General features: G+C 40.2%; 1 protein-coding gene across 1 annotated transcript in view; it reads right to left on the bottom strand.

Moving 5' to 3' along the window:
- NEK5 (NIMA related kinase 5) overlaps positions 1–16,589 on the bottom strand; it is a 28,872-nt gene extending 12,283 nt beyond the window's left edge. The window contains exons 1-10 of the mRNA XM_059824266.1: positions 16,473–16,589; positions 14,581–14,677; positions 13,436–13,533; positions 11,384–11,467; positions 11,205–11,275; positions 7,998–8,084; positions 6,811–6,865; positions 4,462–4,662; positions 4,293–4,365; positions 2,545–2,681 (exon numbers count right to left, since the gene is read on the bottom strand). Of these exons, the coding sequence (XP_059680249.1) occupies positions 2,545–2,681; positions 4,293–4,365; positions 4,462–4,662; positions 6,811–6,865; positions 7,998–8,084; positions 11,205–11,275; positions 11,384–11,467; positions 13,436–13,533; positions 14,581–14,677; positions 16,473–16,589 (1,020 nt within the window). The remainder of the gene's footprint in view (positions 1–2,544; positions 2,682–4,292; positions 4,366–4,461; positions 4,663–6,810; positions 6,866–7,997; positions 8,085–11,204; positions 11,276–11,383; positions 11,468–13,435; positions 13,534–14,580; positions 14,678–16,472) is intronic.
- Between the last annotated feature and the right edge of the window lie 2,014 nt (positions 16,590–18,603).

Raw genomic sequence — 18,603 nt, 5'->3', positions numbered from 1 at the left:
CCCAGGCCCCTGAAACCAGGGGGGAAAGTCTGGAGCAAGGAAGACATACCCTTGGTGGAAACGGATCAGGTTAGAGAATACATAAACAGACTGGACAAACGTAAGTCCATGGGCCCTGATGGGATGCACCCACATATACTCAGGGAGCTGGCAGATGTCATTGCAAAGCCATTCTCTACTATCTTTGAATGATCATGGCAGTGACTGGGAGAAGTGCCTGAGGACTGGAGGAAAGCATATGTTACTCATATCTTCAGAAAGGGTAGGAAGGAGGACCCAGGGAACTACAGGCTGGTCAGCCTCACCTTAATGCCTACCTAGCAAGGTGATGGAATAACTAATCCTGGAAACCATTTCCAGGCGCATGAAGGACAAGAAAATCATCAGGAGTAGTCAGCATGGATTCACCAAGGATCAGTCATGCTTGATCAACTTGATAAGCTTCTGTGATGACAAAACTGGGAGGAGTGACTGATACACCAGAGGGTTGTGCTGCCATCCAGAGGAACCTCAACAGGCTGGAGAGATGTGCTGACAGGAACTTCATGGAGTTCAACAATGCAAAGTGCAAAGTCCTGCACTGTGCACCAGTATATGCTGGGGACCACCCAGCTGGAAAGCGGCTTGGCAGAAAGGACCTGGGGGTCCTGGTGGACACCAAGTTGACCATGACCTAACAATGTGCCCTTGCTGCAAAGAAGGTGAATGATACCCTGGGCTGTATTAGACAAAATATTCCCAGCAGGTCAAGGGAGATGGTCCTTCCCCTCTACTCAGCACTGGTGAGGCCACACCTGGAGTGCTGTGTCCAGTCCTGGGCTACCCAGTACAAGAGACACAGGGACATACTGGAGACAGTCCAGTGAAAGGCTACGATGGCAATTAAGGGACTTGAGTGCTTCTCATTTGTGCAAAGGCTGAAAGAGTTTGGACTATTAAGCCTGGAGAAGGCTCAGGTGGGATCTAATCAATATATATAGATACCTGAAGGGAGGTTTCAAAGAGGATGGAGCTAGGCTCTTTTCAGTGGTGCCCAGGGACAAGACAAGAGGCAATGGGAACAAACTGAAACACAGGAGGTTCCCTCTGAACATCAGGAAACACTTTCACTGTGAGCGTGACCGAGCACTGGCACAGGTTGCCCAGAGAGGTTGTGGACTCTCCCTCCTTGGAGATATTCAAAAGCTGTCTGGACATGGTCCTGGGCAACCAGCTCTAGGTGGCCCTGCTTGAGCAGGGTGTTGGACAAGGTGACCTCCAGAGGTCCCTTCCAACCTCAACGATTTTGTGATTCTGTGAATCCTGAAGCAACACATTCAAAGTATGACACTATGCAAGTATCCCTGTAACCCTGCAAACTGGTTGCTTCATTTGGATGTTGAAAGAATGTGGGAACTTTCCCAGTGTTAATATTAGAGTATGTCTCATAGATCAAAACACTGTGGACAAAATTCTGCCTTTGTTTACAGCCGTGCACAGTAAAAGGAAACTTAACCTTCCTAACTTAATCCATCTTTGGATTTGTATTGGATATGCACAAATGTAACTATGAAGAAAACTAAGTCCTATATTCTGCACAGAGCCAGTGTTATCCATAGGTAGTGTAAGTGATTGCTTGAGTGCTGCAGTTCTGAGAACTCCACAATTCCCCACCATCAGTTAATCCACCATAACTGCATTGTGCAATTACTGCTGGGAGCTCCCAGACCCTAAATGTGCTTTGCTCTGTGTTCACCAGCACCCAAGGCAGTACTACATGCTCTTGGAGATAAACACAAAGGTACGAAGTAATGCCAAGGAAGAGGCTGGAGACAGCATACAGCTGATATCCAGCCTGAGGAAAGAAGGTGGAAAATGAGTGAGGGACACAAGTGGTTGTGAGGAACTGGGGCTTTCTGCTGTAAGGTTTGATCTCAGTTTGTTGCAGTAGTATCTGAGACAAGTGCAGTGGGTGCCTGTGGTTTTGCCCATGAACAGGTTCTCACAAGGTTTGAGCTAAGAGGATAGACTGGATATTAGGAAAAATTTCTTTACTGAGAGAGCGGTCAAGCATTGGAACAGGCTGCCCAGGGACGTGGTGGAGTCATCATCACTGAAAGTGTTCAAAAAAGTTGTAGACGTGGCACTGCAGGACATGGTTTAGTGGGCACGGTGGTGTTAGATTGATGGTTGGACTTGATGCTCTTACAGGTCTTTTCCAGCCTTAATGATTCTGTGATTCTGTGATCAGTGTATTTGCTTCTATGGCAAAAATGCAAACACAGAGTTTATTTGCCTTTATGAAAATGTAAATGCAAAGCACGCCTGACTCCTTTTCTTACAAAGGACCATATTGAAGCAGCCTAAATTTGGCACTTCCCACTTAGGCTTTCTAAAACACCTCTTCTGAGGCTTCAGGAGTGCTTAACTGTCTGTACTGACTTAGTGTAGGCATTAAGCTGAATTTAATACATCTTAATGAGGCCTTTTAAAGGGTCTTTTCTATGAGCAGGAATTTGCCTTCTGAAGATGATTAAATATTATGAGAATGTGGATGCACAGTACCTGAAAAATAGGCTGTTGCCCTCTTGAAGGAGGTTTCCATTCATTTTTTTTAAATAATTCCTGTTTCTTGACAGGCACCACCATTCCAGATTCTGGAGAAACTTGGTCCTGGACTCTCCTTTTTTGAAGTTTATATGCTTTTTAACAATAAAAGATTAAAAGGTTACATTCTGTGCTCTCTACGTGATTAATGATCATTTAGTTGCAAACCATAGTAGGGTGCATACACCTAACACTGACAGGCTGGGGTGACAAACACTCCTTATGTCCTTTCATCATCATCACCATTACCATCATCACCATACTTCACACTTCCTAGGCATTCTGCCTTCCATACTTAGAACAACATGCTTTTGAAAATATTATGATTCGTCACACTCATGTAAAGTGGATCTCATTGATAAGTTTTGCAAAGCACACTGAATAAAAGGAAGACCTCTGTAAACTAGAATGTTGATTTCATGCTAGTACCAAGAACAGAAAACAGGAGGTCTGATTCTTAGGCTCAGATTTCATTGGAGGCTAGGTGTCTTCCTGCTTAAGCATTCCCTTTCTAAACCTAGTCCTCGGTATTCTACAAATCACTATACAATGTTGTAGTACTTGTGAAATTTGGAAAGAAGAGCTGAAAAGTGAAAAATTTACCTTATTTCCCCATGTAGGAGAATAAAAGTACACACCATTCCAGTTTGGTCAGTCAGTATTTTGCAAAGATCTTAGCTGCAATAATGAAAACTAGTGTCCTTGCTAGGATTAAGTAGTTTCTAAGTGAGTTTTAAATCTTTCCTGAGTAATGACTGCGACAGTATCATGTCTGGGAGATTAACTGTATGAAAATTCTGAGTATAGGACCACAGATATTTTTTTAAATGCCTAAGTGATTTGGGTGTTCAGGTGCCTCTGTCCAAATTGCATTAGTCCTGAAGGCAGATAAGTCTCATTGAAAGTCATTTCCAGAACATGGGTTCCTACACTACTGAAGATCTTTTTTGGGGGAAAAAAAAAGTCCATACTGTAGTTAAGTAACTACATAGGTTTATTTTCACAAATCTGTTTAAACTACTTTAATACATCCAAAGATAAATTTAAGGAATAATTATGATATAGTGAAGAATAAAGAATTAGGAAAAGGTTATGCTACCAGAAATATGCCAGATGTTCATCAGTTCATGCAGAGATACCGTTTAGTCTCATTCATGTTTTCTAAGAAATGGGCATACATAATCTGATCTATCAATAAGCACTAAATCCAAACAGAGTTCATTGTCTGTCACGATTTAATCTAATTTATAATATTTTCTAAAATACATTTTTATTCTTTTTTAAAATACCATAGAGCACATTTTGCAAGATTTTTGCATTTTTGCACATAGCTTGGTGAAATTAAGTAAGGATGTTTTTCATGTAATGGACCTAAACTGCATCTAGACCAAAGCCTCTCAGTTTTGTAAATTCTGCTCTTAAAAGAATTAAGATTAATATTCCAGCACTTTCCTACGGCAGCTTTTCTAGCTGAACGTTGCTAGTAGCTGGTCTTAAAGTTGTCTTTTCCTGAACAGGACAGTGATGCACTGTCTGGGGTGAATGTTTCTACTATTGCAGTTTTCTCCTCTTTTCGTTTTTAAACATGCGAAACTCTTGTATCCAAATGTGCAATAAAGACTGCTGAAGAAAGTTACAGCTATCACATATATCATAACTAACAATGTTAGTGTAGAACTAATGTTAAATTATATTATTATCATTACCTTGTATCAGCTTGGCTCCAGACTGTGATGCTGAAGGCCTTTTTCTATGTATCACGGTGTGACTGATTTCTTCCTGTGTTATCTATAAGAAAAAAAGGTATCTGATAGAACTATTTATACTACTTTGATACATATTTTTCTCTCAGCAAGCAGCAGTACAGACACTTACCTCAGGGGGCAAATACCTGAGAACGAGCTTCTGCAAGAAGGGCTTCCTTAGAATAGAATTGATAGATGGTCGATCTCTTGGAGATATTCTAAACAACTGGGAAATTAGTATCCTCAGATCATATGAATAGTTGGGAGACACTGGGTGGAAATGCCCTCTGCAGATCTTCAGCACCAGCTGGTGCAAACTATTGCCTTCAAACTTCATGAAAACCATAAAAAGATGACAGTAAGTACTGCTGGTTGGAAATGATGGACTAGACACCCCAACTTGAAAAAAGGTACTTGCTGACAGAAGCCCTGTGCTATGCAATCTTTGCAAATCCTTTCTTGCTAATCATAGTTTGCTGTGGAAAATTAATATAACCACCCTCCGATTGTGTTTTCTGGTTACGTTCTCCTTGTTTCAGTTGCATGACTTAGGAGGTCTAATAGCTTTTGTACCTGGAAGAGTTTTATTCATACTCTGCTGTCATACAGTAACATAGAAGCAATTTTTCCAGAATGAAACATTATTTATTTTGCCAAAAGCTGTTCAACAGAGACCTGCATACATGCTGTCTTCACAGTGTTCACCTTCAAAACCTCACTCTACACAACTTAGCTTCTGTATTCTGTGTTCTCTCAGGAACCAATTTATTTTTAACAACTGATGTCACTCAGATAAATCAGACCTTTCAGTTCAGCAGATCTCAACAGGTCAGCATCAATATAGTTTTTAGGAACTTAGACAGGCAAAAATAACTTTGAATGCAAGTTCTTTCTAAAACTACCATTTTATTTATCACAGACTCACAGAATGATAGGGGTTGGAAGGGACCTCTGGAGATCATCTAGTTCAACCCCCCCACCAGAGCAGGTTCACCTACAGCAGGCTGCACAGGAATGCATCCAGGCGAGTTTTGAATATCTCCAGAGAAGGAGACTCCACAACCACTCTGGGCAGTGCTCTGCCACCCTCACAGTAAAGAAGTTCCTCCTCATGTTTAGACGGAACTTCCTATGACCAAGTTTGTGCCCGTTACCTCTTGTCCTGTCACTGCACACCACTGAAAAAAGACTGGTTCCATCCTCCTGGCACCCACCCCTTAAGTATTTATAAGCATTGATAAGATCCCCCCTCAGCCTTCTCTTCTCCAGCCTAAAAAGACCCAAGTCCCTCAACCTTTCCTCATAACAAAGATGTTCCAGTCCCCTAATCATCTTCGTAACCCCTTGCTGTACCCTCTCCAGCAGTTCCCTGTCCTTCTTGAACTGGGGAGCCCAGAACTGGGCACAGTACTCCAGATGCGGCCTCCCCAGGGCAGAGTAGAGGGCGAGGATAACCTTCCTTAACCTGCTAGCCACACTCTTCTTGATGCACCCCAGGATGCCATTGGCCTTCTTGGCCACAAGGGCACATTGCTGGCTCATGGTCATCCTGTTGTCCACCAGGACTCCCCGGTCCCTTTCTACAGAATATGGCTATTTTCAAGGTGGTGTAACCAAAATTTGCCTTAGCTTCACTTGCATTTCCTGTCTACATCAGCATCTAGTCCCTGCCTTCATATTAAAAAAATGGGCAGCAATACAGAATAAAACACCTAATATTCATAAGAAGTCATATTAATACTTTCTTACTTCGCGAAATCTGAAATTTTCCTCAGCAGTATCCCCTTACTCTTAGCTTAGCACAATTGCTTTCACTATCAGTGCCTCTCTGCCTTCTCCCACATCCAAGCACAGCAAAAGGTGAACTTCTGCTGGGCCCAGGAACCTGATCCTTTTCCTGTTGTTGGGATTAGTCTCTGCTGTGTTCCCTTCTCCACATAATACTCACAGGCTGAGGATTCTCTGAGGCTCAGATCAGCCTGAGGACAACACAGCTTCCTGAAGATGCTATCTCAGTTATCTTCTGACATGAATGTGCTTCCAACCAAAATGAAACCTTTAGGAAAATGCTTCTGGGGACTTAAACTGTTTTCTAGGGAAATGTGGGTTTCAAATTTTCAAATATGAAATGAGTAAAATTATATGCCTAAAGCCTAAGCTTGAAGTTTGGTTTTAAATTCTTCAAATTTTTCATCTGCCTTTTGAAAAACTTTTGTACTTATTAAAGAGTAAATGTGTGTTTGATGTGTGTGTGTGTATATATAAATTGTAGAAATACAACATAATACATTGTATTTTAGTATGCACAAAACAGACACAATAAAAAAAATAAAACACTGGCAGTCATTCTTTAATACCAGTAACTAAACTGAAAATAATTCTAGCAGCTGCCTATGAATACTATTATTACTACAGTTTTTGCAGGCTGCCCACTATCTGTTTTAATAATATGATATTGATCTGATTCTACGGTACTTACAGGATGCTTTAGTGCACATAGCTCATAAAGCACACAGCCAAGAGACCAAATATCTCTGTGAATAAAAAGTAATTAAAGTTTCAGGGAAAAGACTATGATATTTTCATACATGTAATCACAGTACCTATTCTCAGCTCTCAAATTTATTAACAATATTCCATCACAGATTAATATTGGTGCAACTTTTATTTTTTCTAAAGATACACTGAAAAGAACAACCTGAAATTTCTTTCTATTTGTGGTACCAATGTTTCTGTGATACCTAACTAGGTACTACAATTATCATTGGAAAAGGCACATGACATAAAGAATGCCTGCTTAATATTCCTAGCAGGATGAAGGGCAAAGCTATCTCTGGCTGACTTGATAGTTAAGGAGACAATAAGGTAGTAAACTTGTGTGAATAGCACCTTAGAGCTGAGATGCTCGTCTGGGCTCCAGGATATTTGGTGTTCATCACATCCCACACACAGAGAAGGGGGTCAAGCTCACTCAACTCCTGACTTTTCAGTGCTTCTCAACTTGTTATTTTGGTATTTTGCGTGAAGCCTGAGTGAGCCTTTACAATTCTCAGACCTATTTGTCTTTCCTACAGGTGACTACCACAAAGTTCCAGAATTGCCAACCAGCAGCTTTCATTTTAGTGTGCTTTTATAAATCACAAATGAGTGTATCAAAAATTCATAAACTTGGAACTGAAAAGATCCATACTTGCATTGGTTATTACATGTTGGAAACACAGAGTGAAATTTAGTATTTTTTGGAGAACCAGATAAAGCAAAGGAAAAAAAAAATCTATTTTACATTTCATGCCACTACTAACAAGGAGTATTAAAATAGAATGAGATTGAACTTTAAGTTTGAAGTACAAGTAATTTTATAAAAAAACAAAAAATATAATTATGTTAAGCCTGTAAATGATTCACAACAAATTCATGATTGCTATACTCTGGACACTGTGAGTCAAAATACAACTGGCAGTGTTGTATAGTATAACATAGTTGTTGCATACAGTTGATGCCCCTAATTATTGTACACAATAATACCAAACTTCACAAAGGGTGACACTTGTGACATCCCTGGTGGGCTGCAGAAATACTGATTTAAACCATGATATTACTAAAATAAATTCTTGCATGCCTGCATGCCCTCATGCACAAGCATATGAAGGAAAGACAGAGACTTACGTTTTATTGTTATATGGTCGATTTTCACAGATCTCAGGTGACAGATAATAGGGGGTCCCTACACAGGTATGGGCAAACTCCATAGTGCTAATGAAACACAATGAACAAAAAGGCTTACACACTTAAAAAGTTTACAAGCAATTGAACTAGAGGCTTCTCTGCCACAGTTGAAAAGCCTGTGGGGGACATTATTTCTGCTCTCCAAATAGTTGAATAATGGAACACCCCAAGAAAAACTAAAGTATTTCCCAGTTCTGTGTAAAAATGACCAACTATTTTAATAGTGGAGAGTGTTAACACTTCAACATAAAACACAAGAATTCTCTTTTCCACCACTTTTCACCAGCATTGTAATCAACATTTTCAAGGAATGTTTATCATTAACATAGAATTCTGAAAGCTGTCAAAGACACTGCAAAATATGAGAAGTCTCCAACATACTCACTGAAGTAAGACTAGGGGAGGTCGTAGTCAGTCATGCAAGCCAGAAGCAGTGGAAGGAGGAAGTGCTGTCCAGAAGCTAAAGGAGGACTAAATGAATTCTAGTTCCATCTTTGGTGCTGACTTGTGACGGTGTAGCCAAATAGCACTGGTTGGATTTATTTCACTTGCTTTTGGATATCTACACTGGGGATGTCATCAAGAGTCACTTGGAAGTCAGTGGAGAGAAACAGGTATTCACAGAGTGTGATTCACAGAGGGTCCTGCTCTTTGGTCACAACCCCAGGCAATGCTACAGGCATGGGGACGAGTGGCTGGAAAGCTGCCTGGCAGAAAAGGACCTGGGGGTGTTGATTGACAGCCAGCTGAAGATGAGCCAGCAGTGTGCCCAGGTGGCCAAGAAGGCCAATGGCATCCTGGCCTGTATCAGAAATAGTGTGGCCAGCAGGAGTAGGGAGGTGATCGTGCCCCTGTACTCGGCGCTGGTGAGGCCACACCTCGAATCCTGTGTTCAGTTTTGGGCCCCTCACTACAAGAAGGACATTGAGGTGCTGGAGCGTGTCCAGAGAAGGGCAATGAAGCTGGTGAGGGGTCTGGAGCACAAGTCTTATGAGGAGCGGCTGAGGGAGCTGGGGTTGTTCAGCCTGGAGAAGAGGAGGCTGAGGGGAGACCTTATCGCTCTCTACAATTACCTGAAAGGGGGTTGCAGAGAGGTGGGTGTTGGTCTCTTCTCCCAAGTGACAAGGGATAGGACAAGAGGAATGGCCTCAAGTTGCACCAGGGGAGGTTTAGACTGGATATTAGGAAAAATTTCTTTACTGAGAGAGTGGTGAGACACTGGAATAAGCTGCCCAGGGAAGTGGTGGAGTCACCCTCACTGGAGGTGTTCAAGGAACATGTGGATGAGGCATTGTGGGACATGATTTAGTGGGCATGGTGGTGTTGGGTTGATGGTTGGACTTGATGATCTTACAGGTCTTTTCCAACCTTAGTGATTCTGCGATTCTGTGATTCTGTGATTCCTCTCACTCTATACTAAATGTCAATAAAGTTGTAAGTTATACTCTTTATAGAGTGTATGAAGTCTGAGTGCCAGAGGTGCCTCAGACACCTAACTGTGAAAGTATTGGATACTATCTTGCATTTTGAAGTGGAGAACGAAGATGAAAATGCCTTTGTATGCCCCAGGGAAGGAGGAAAAGAGAGCCTGAGAAACTTAATTCACTTGTTATACGAGGAAAAGTACTATCAAGCTCCAATTATTTCATTGCATAAGTTTATTAAACACTCTTCAAAATATCTGTACTTGGATATTCAAATTCTGAGGTTTACTTCCCATCTGCTGTGTACTATTCTGCTGCATAGGAGCAATTCTTAAAGCAATTATCCCCACAACACTTCTGAAGGTAGGCACTTTCTGCGTAAGTAGTTTACATGTGGAGAGTTGAGGCACTGACAGTCTGTCTATGCTTCACAAAGGAACACACCACAAAGGTACAAGAGCTGGCAGAGACTGCACTAGAACAGTGACATGGCATATCCCTGGAGATGAGCAGGCTTGGATCAAAATACTATCCAAACATGCTAATCCAATATACTCCAACTCTCAGCAAGATTTCCTAGCTGTGCTGCACCACTGAACTGGCAAGGTTACGTAAATCCAAAGCCAATCTGATGGGGCCTTGACAGAAATTACATGGGCTGCATGTCCATGTGAAGAATGCATAAAGGTACCTAACACATGTACACAGTTAAGTACCTCTGAAGAGAATGAGCAAATTGTCTATGTTGGTTAAAGTTATCTGTTCTCTTTACTGTTGCTGTGTCGACAGAAATGTGGTTAAACTTATACTGACTTAATTTAGGGATAAGAAAAGTTTTAATAAGTGAGTTCCAGCAGGTGTAGTACAAAGCAATTGAGAAGGACTGATACTAGAGGGACAATCTGCAGAGGAACGATCAGCAGAGGAAATTACCTTTCCACACAATACTTAATTAAATTGTGGAACTTCATTGCCACAATATCCTGCCATGGTCAAAGATAATCAAGCAGCTCACAAAGAGATCAAATTCAAGCATTGCCCTGTTGCTAGCATGCCCCCTGGCGTGTTTTGGCCACACCAAAAAGCACTCTTCTAGACAAGCTCTCGCCACCATGCATGATAGGCCAACCTTGTTCCCAAAGTCAGTAAAGATAAGGCCACCTTCTGTGGGAGAACAGAGCTTAGCCATACGGATGCAAGGCACACCATGTCATTTACTCTCAGGCCCAGAAAGTGGGTTCTGGGCTACTTTCTGGGCCTTTTTTAAAAATTAGGCCGTTTTTAAAAAAGGCACAGTCTTGGAGGACATACAAAGAGAATCTGTACAAACTCTTCTCTTATACTCTTTCACTAAGTTTTTAATGCTCTTCACTTTCTTTTCTATGAGGCACCAGAAGTGATTATCAACAGCTGCAATAGCAGGAGCTGTGCCTCCAGAATCTCTTTATATCAGTTCCATAGAGAATAGGGAAAGACTGGGGCTTCCCCACCCTGTGTCCTATAGATAACAGAACTCCAGTTACTAGGCTAGATACATGTGTGGTTTCACGCAGGATGGCATGTTCTAGGATAACAAAAAAAAATGTAGTGTCAGATCCTTTGTATGCCAGGCCTCTTGAACAAGCACAATCCACAAACAGTTTGCACACTCAAGTTGCATTCTGAACATTCAGGAACAGTCCTATTTTGTGTAGGTCACAGAATAATTAAAAAAGGTGCTTACCTGTTCAACTGTCTTGCTATGCCAAAGTCCCCAAGCTTTGCTACCTTTCCATTATTGCTAAGAAAAATGTTCTGCAAACAAAAACAAAACTGGTATATGAAAATGAAACATGGCAGAGCTTCTTAAGCATAATTTTTTACAAGACAAAATCACTCCCTCTCCAGTACCAGTTTTACTACCTGTGCTTTTACATCTCTGTGTAAAATCTTCTTGTCGTGAATATGCTTCAAGCCCAAGGAGATCTGCACAAACCAACTCAGAATCTGCAGTGAAAGTTAAAGGGAACAGATAGCTATAAATTTGTGTGACTCTAAGGTCCAGTGGGACATCTTACTGAAATACATAAAATAAAGACAATAACAAAATCTAGTATATGTAGAGCATATACAATACAAAATAGTAAGAAATAATATTTTTAAAATTGATGACATAGACTTTTTCTTTCCTTTTTTTGGTGCTATCACAAAACTAAATGGAAATAGATACCTGCTCCACTTTCCTTATCCCCATCAAGTTTTCACTGACTGTGACAGGACAAGTACTTGAACAAGGACTGAAGAATCATGTGAAAGGACAGTAGAATAATAGACCTTTACTGAGAGTGAGTTCAAATAACAACTAAGACAGATTTGGGAAGTGTCTTCTTAATCCTCAGCGGTGGAAGTCATACCACCCAGTTATAATATTTGTAGTCTTAATGAATGTGGTCCAGAAAAAAACAGAAACAAAGGATGAAGGAAGGACTGAAATGTGGTGAAAAAAGGGATCTATCAAGAAACTTACATAATAAGTAAGCACACAGGTTTATCCTTGACCCGGTACAGCTCTTAAACATATATTTAACTTCAAATATACCTGTGTTTTATTGAATAAGGACCTCTGGACTTAATTCAGAAACAAAAGTACAATGTGCTTATATGCTTCTCTATTTAGGAAAATTGATGAAGTCATTAAAGACTTTGATTCAAGCAATAATCTTCTATTTAGTAATGTTTCACATTTAGCAGATGATTTCCTGAACAGGGCTGATGCCACAAATGAGACTTTCTTAGGCATATATTTGAAAATACAAAGATGTTTTAACAACATTATGTTAAATTGGGCAATTTGCTTTCCTTTTGTGATTGGCACATGTATCTTTAGTTTCTGTAATCCATTCTTCTATCTGCACTTCCTTTTACTTTCTTTGGATATGTATTATTCTGTCTCATTGTCAAGGGGTTTGTGTGTGTTGGTTCTCTCCTTTGTGTTTTCATGATCGGTGTGGTTTCGTCCTCTCTTCATTTTCTCTCATGTTCTCTCTACCGCTAGTATGACTCCCAATAGGATCTTAAAATTCATTATTACTGAACCAGTAATTCACTTCCAACTGGCTTCTACATTAAGGGGTTCCTCTTTTACTACTAAAGCAAAAAGAAAAGTCACAATACTTCTTTTTTTCCCACTTTTATGCTTTAGAGTCTATTTCCACTAACAGGTTGGATACTATCTATCTAGTTTCTAGGTAAATTTTCATTGTACCTACAAAAGTGGAAGACTATGCATGATTAAATAACCTCAGAGTACAGTACACTAAGTCCAATACATAAGCGAAAATTTCCTTCAGAAAGCTAAGAGTTAGTAAAAAAAATAAAGGAGTAAGTAAGGAATAGTGGGAAATTATCTTTCTGTGAATTGCAATACCTATCACACTCACCTATTTACAAGTTAAAATATATGTGAACACGCTCCAAAAGCAGTCAGAATTCTGGACACATTTCTCTGTGCTGGTTTAACAACTTAAATGGCATCAGAGAAGTCCTGACCCAAATGAAATGAATGAGAGATTTACCATTGACTTTAATATAAAGCAGGATACGACATTATGCAAATAGCATAAACGAATTAAGAACTCATATATAATATATCCCCCCATAATTCTAAAATACCACTTAAAAAGAGTCTTTATGTCTTAGTAGGTATACTACTAATACAAAGAAAAAGGGCATCTACAATGGTACAAGCAATGGGAGAGCGGGGGGGATAAAAGTGGCATCAAAACACTGTTAATTAATTTAAGATCTTAAACCAGTGTAAAAAGCAAACTCTAAACTCCCATTAAAATTACCAAAGTTTCTTTAAAATGTTCAATTATTGTAACAGGTCAGAAAAAGAACAGTAGCTTGTACTGGATAATTCAAACCACGCATTTTACATAATATGTCATTTCCTCTAAAGATAACTTCTTTCACCTGGTCCTCATCAAACAGTACTCCATGCTGCATATTTATCCGCTTCATTAAATCTCCACCATCACAGTATTCCATCACAATATATAGCTTGTTCTTTTCTGAAAGGAAAAGTATCATTTTTCCTTTATTCCTTTATTACTTATTCATACAGCAATAAATTATTTTTATTTTATATGGTCCTTTTAAAAGGGAGTAGTTAATCCTCTATCTACTCCTCCATTTCACAAAGTAACTTAGAAAAAATGGATACTTCCAGTGAAACGTGATGCAAAACTAAGACATGAAAATATATTTAAATGGAGATTCACCAAAATATTACATACATGGAAAAACCCTCAAGAGACCACACTGATAGAAAGAAGACAGATATTCTTACAGGCAACGCTTAGCAGAATACTTCGTAATTGGGATTGTTCCTCAATAATAACTAAGTATGCAGTTAGGGTTAGGGAAAAGCTTAAAAGTAGACAGTGTCCAACAGTAGAAATAAACAGCATGGGCTACTTAATATGGAAACTCACCCTATTCTTACCTCTCCGAGGTCCAGAAGACTACCAGATTTACGTGTCCCTTAAAATATTTACAGTCCTGATCACAGAAAACAATTTGAACACAAGCTGTAACTATAGCACTCATTACATAAGGCATTCCTTATGACAGATGTCAGCAGGAAAAATAAATATAGGGAATTGGCTTTTATGGAGAACACACTTCCTTCTATCTCTTTAGGTTCTGAAGAACCCTGTATCCTTGAGTGATACCTCAAAATACAGCTCAAGACAAAAGGCCAACAGGACCTATTTCCTGCTATACTCAAAAGCTCTCTTCTTCCATTGAAATTCCTGGAAAAGTCTCATAAAACTCTGGACTCTTATTGAAGGTCAAGACTAAAGTTCAGCTTAAGCAATGCAGACACCCCAGGATGTAGTATTCATGCCATAATACCTTAGGTCCCACCCACACACCTGAAGAGGGCAAGTGGTGACTGACTCTGATACCTTGTGTTCATTTTTAGGAGCTGGGACCTGTCCCCACTGGTAAGTAAGGGCTGGGGACAGGCTTAAGCTTGGGCAATATTAAAAAGCTAGGTTTTGCTGCCTTCTACTCCTATAATCACAAATAAAACAAAAATGTTAAAAGTAAACCTTGCAAAGAAGCATAGAAGGTTACGATATTTGCATGCTTCATCTTGGCCAGAAGAATGACTTCTTTCTGAGAGGCTTCTTTTTCTTTCACCGGCATCTACAAAGAATTAAGAAACTATATGCTAGCAATGATATATTTAACTCTTTTGAAAAATAGTTACATCATTATCAAACCATTCCCACAAATACAAAATGACTGTGTACCAAGGTGATGAAGAAATATTATAAAATATGATGTCTATATAACGTAAAATATAAATTTGCAGTGTATGTTTGGAAATGTATTGGAATGCTACCAAAGTCAAACCAAATGATGACATTTTACAAACAGACAAATGTATACCTTTAAACTTTTTACACAAATGCTGTTCCTAAGCTAGCTGATGAATAGAGTTAAACTCTAAAGTTACACTTCCCTTAAATATTTGAAGAATAAGTGTCTAGATGATTCTGTATTCTTAATATGGGTGATCTCAAAAGAATAAAGTAAAAAGAAAAAAAGTCCTTCTGTTTTACTGGTGTTATGAGTCTTGCAACACATCAGGCAAACTCTGTCCTGTTATATTAAATGGAAAACTTTTATTTGGCTTATTGCGATCACACTTTCATCAATATTACTTCTTAAAAATTCATGTCTCTGAATATCCATCCATCAAAATTTCCTCCTGTATTTATAAAGTTTCTTACCCTTATTCTTAAGAAATAATTTTGAAATGTAATCCTTAAAGATTTAAAAATCAGAAAGTGAATGAAACACACTCTACCATATTAAAAAAAAAATCTTATGACGTTAAAGTAATAATTTTCTGTATCCAGCTCCAGATTTTTGAATGAGTGGGATCCACAATAATATTTTATTTATTCTATTTTGCATACATCAAGATCTAAGATTAGAAATGCATGGGTTTTATTGGTCATAAGCATAAAGAGAAACTATTTTTTATTTAGCTGTCATTACTAGCATATCAATTTTTCTGGGTTTGAATCTGGAAGTTATACAGCTTTTTCTAGAACTGATGTATAAAAATTCATTCTTCTATTATAATTCTCTAATATGTTACAAATTCACTAGTGTGGCCCAGAATAGCAAAAGACCTGTCAAAAGCATGTAGGCACTCATTGAAATTGACTATTGAAACCCCTGTGTTGAAATCACAGGGAGTTTAATTGCCTGTCTTTCTCAAACTAGACACAGGAGTGGTATTGCTCTGATCCCTGAGCTAGTCATCCTAACCTGCCTCTGCAGTCAACAGAACGAAAGAGAGCCCTTTTATGGCCTGATTCAGCTCATTCTAAAACAGAATTCTAAAACACACACGATCAACAGCATCCTAAAAATACATACTTCTCTTGTTCTCCTAGAAAGGGAGTCTAGCCGAGCAGCTCAGTTGCTGACAGCTACAGAATGGACATGTAAAATTAGATGAGATTAAACAAACTGCCATAAACACAAATGAGAATTGGAAAGACTCTGTTGTGAATTACTCATGTCTGAAAATATGGATGTGGAAAAAAAAAAAAGGAAATGAGAAAGTTTAGAGAAATGTGTCACAAAATTGTGTTTCGTTATTTCAGTGGCAATAGTTTCATTGTAGGTGAATCATCTATTGTAAAATTTGAATTAAGTAGTGTCATGCATTGTAGGTAAAGAGAAGTTTTGAAAAGAGCAAAAATGCAGTAAAAGGTAAACACTGTTAATATAAAAATACATATTTCATCTATGCTTGTAAAATCACTAAATTAGCAAAGAGTACAGTCTTCGGAAAGTTTAACTCTATATAGTTGAGATAGAACTACAAATGAGATAAAACATAACCCAAGTTCATAACCTAGCCAAACACAATTAGCACAATCAGGTAACTACCATTATCATCCAGGTTTTGTTGTTTTACCTTAGTTAAATTGATCTCTTTGATAACACACTGCTCATTATCCAGTTTTCCTTTTGCCAAGAATATTTTGCCAAAAGATCCTTCACCAATTTTTTTAATGATTTCATATTTATCCATGATGTCTTCTTCTTAAAGCAGTGTCTAAAATAAAGAAGTCCCCAAATTAGTACTGCACGTAGTCAGTGCTGTAACACCTGCGTTTGTACTACAAACCCAGTACAACACTACCTTTTAAGACTGTCATTTTTGTCACATTTTTATCACATTTTATCACATTTTTATTACTGCTGCTGATTCTTCTTCAAAATGTCATCTCCAGGAAGCCCGCAAATTATTGCGGATCTGAACTTTCAATAAGCAGCAAGATTATGAGTGTCTCATAAAGAAAAGCTTGAAACTTAGTCCTAGTACACCCTAAAGTTAAAACATCAGAAGGCAGTAGAAAGTACTATTTAGGATTATAATATCATTTTGGAAAGTCTGACTCACTATTTCCTGAAGTTAACAATACTGCAGACTTGTTCTTTCAATGCAAAAAATAAAATGATAATGTATTTCATATTGATTTAGTTTATACTAATGTGATCTAATGTTGGCAGCAAACAGAAAAGCCACTGCATTTTGCAGGAGATCACAGCCAAGCGCACTGCCAGGCATCGGCAGCCATCTGAAAACCTCTGGCACAAATGGTAATGTCACCAGGTACTTGCAATGAATCCATAAGCAAACTTACATGGCTAAATATGAGCAAACACTACAAAACTGTTCTTATTAATTGGCCCGAGTTTTAGCAAGGGAGATTTGCTAAGATACTAGACTTTCCCTCTCGGGAGGGACGGACAAGACCACTTCCGCCATACACCCAGGCCTCCCACCGCCCGGGGCCTTGCCTGTGCGGGCAGCTTAATGGCAGCGGGACGCGGCGCAGGTGAGGGCGGCCGGGCCAGGCCTCGGGCAGGGTGGTCCGCCGGCCGTGACAGTGGAGGCGGCCACCGCCTCCCTCGCAGCAGGACCTAGAGAAAGTCACGGGGGGTGTTTTACAACCTCCTGCTTGGGGGCTGGGGGGAGGCACCTCAGCGGGCGCGGGAAGCCGGCGGGAGTGCCGCTCCGCCCGCCGCGCTGGGGGATCGCTCTCGGCCGCCCTTCTCGCCCCGGCAGCGGTGCCGTCGCCATGGCGACGGGGCGCGCGAGGCGGGCAGCCCTTGCCGGGGCCTCCCTTCCCTGCAGCCCGGCCCGGCCCGGCCCGGCCCACCGCCGGGGAACGCGGTACCTGCGTGCGCCCAGCCGCCTGCGAAGCCCCCACAGCCAGGAGGAGGAGCCCTCCCCGGGCGGAGGTGTGGCGTTTGAAGCGGTGCGGCGGCAGCGCCCACAGCCGCGGCGGGAGCGGCGGCCAGGAACGGCGAGAGGCGGCCGGGGCGGCAGGAGCCTGACTTGCCTCACGCAAACCGCACCGTCCTCCCACGAGGAGCGTCTTTCGCTTTGGGTGGTCAGTAACAGTAGGGTGGCCCAAAAGAAAATCTCGACTGCCTCCAGTTCTTGAATCCTTGGCGGAGCCTCACGTACCAGCCTACGCGCAACGCAGCAGGTGCGGTATGAAATGGCTCCATACCAAATCTATAGATTTCTTAAAGCTTTTTATATTTATTATTCTCTAATATTAATTACATGGACATAGTCCAGAACAGCTTCCCCAGGATAACTCTGCTGAGAGCGTTTCTTCTCTCCCCTGCTGTGTTTCTCTTGTAAAATGACTGTTTAGTACCCTGTAGCCGGCACAGAGTCCAAACATGACATTGCCCGTAAATGCTTTCTACAGCAGAAGTGTGTCTCCTTACCAAAATCAGAAAATTCGTCCTTATTTATGAACAAATTAACGTTCTTCCACACATGCAATGGCATATATAAAAACCCTTTCATGGAATTAATTAAGGCAAAAGCTCGAGAGTTTTCAGAGGATTAATAATTGCATGAACTAAAGCCTCAAATATTTAGCATAGCTAAATGTTTTCCATAATATGCCTTTCAGACAAGATCAGTTATTCCTACTATGTAGTATTTCAGTGTGTAGTCGGGAAGAAAAGCTTTACACCCTCTCATAGTAAAAACACCAGCTCTTTGAAATATGGCAAGA

The sequence above is a fragment of the Gavia stellata genome, chromosome 1, assembly GCF_030936135.1.
Source record: "Gavia stellata isolate bGavSte3 chromosome 1, bGavSte3.hap2, whole genome shotgun sequence".
NCBI lineage: Eukaryota > Metazoa > Chordata > Aves > Gaviiformes > Gaviidae > Gavia > Gavia stellata.
Note: the sequence above shows the minus strand (reverse complement) of the source record. Positions and strands in the feature narration are given on the sequence as shown.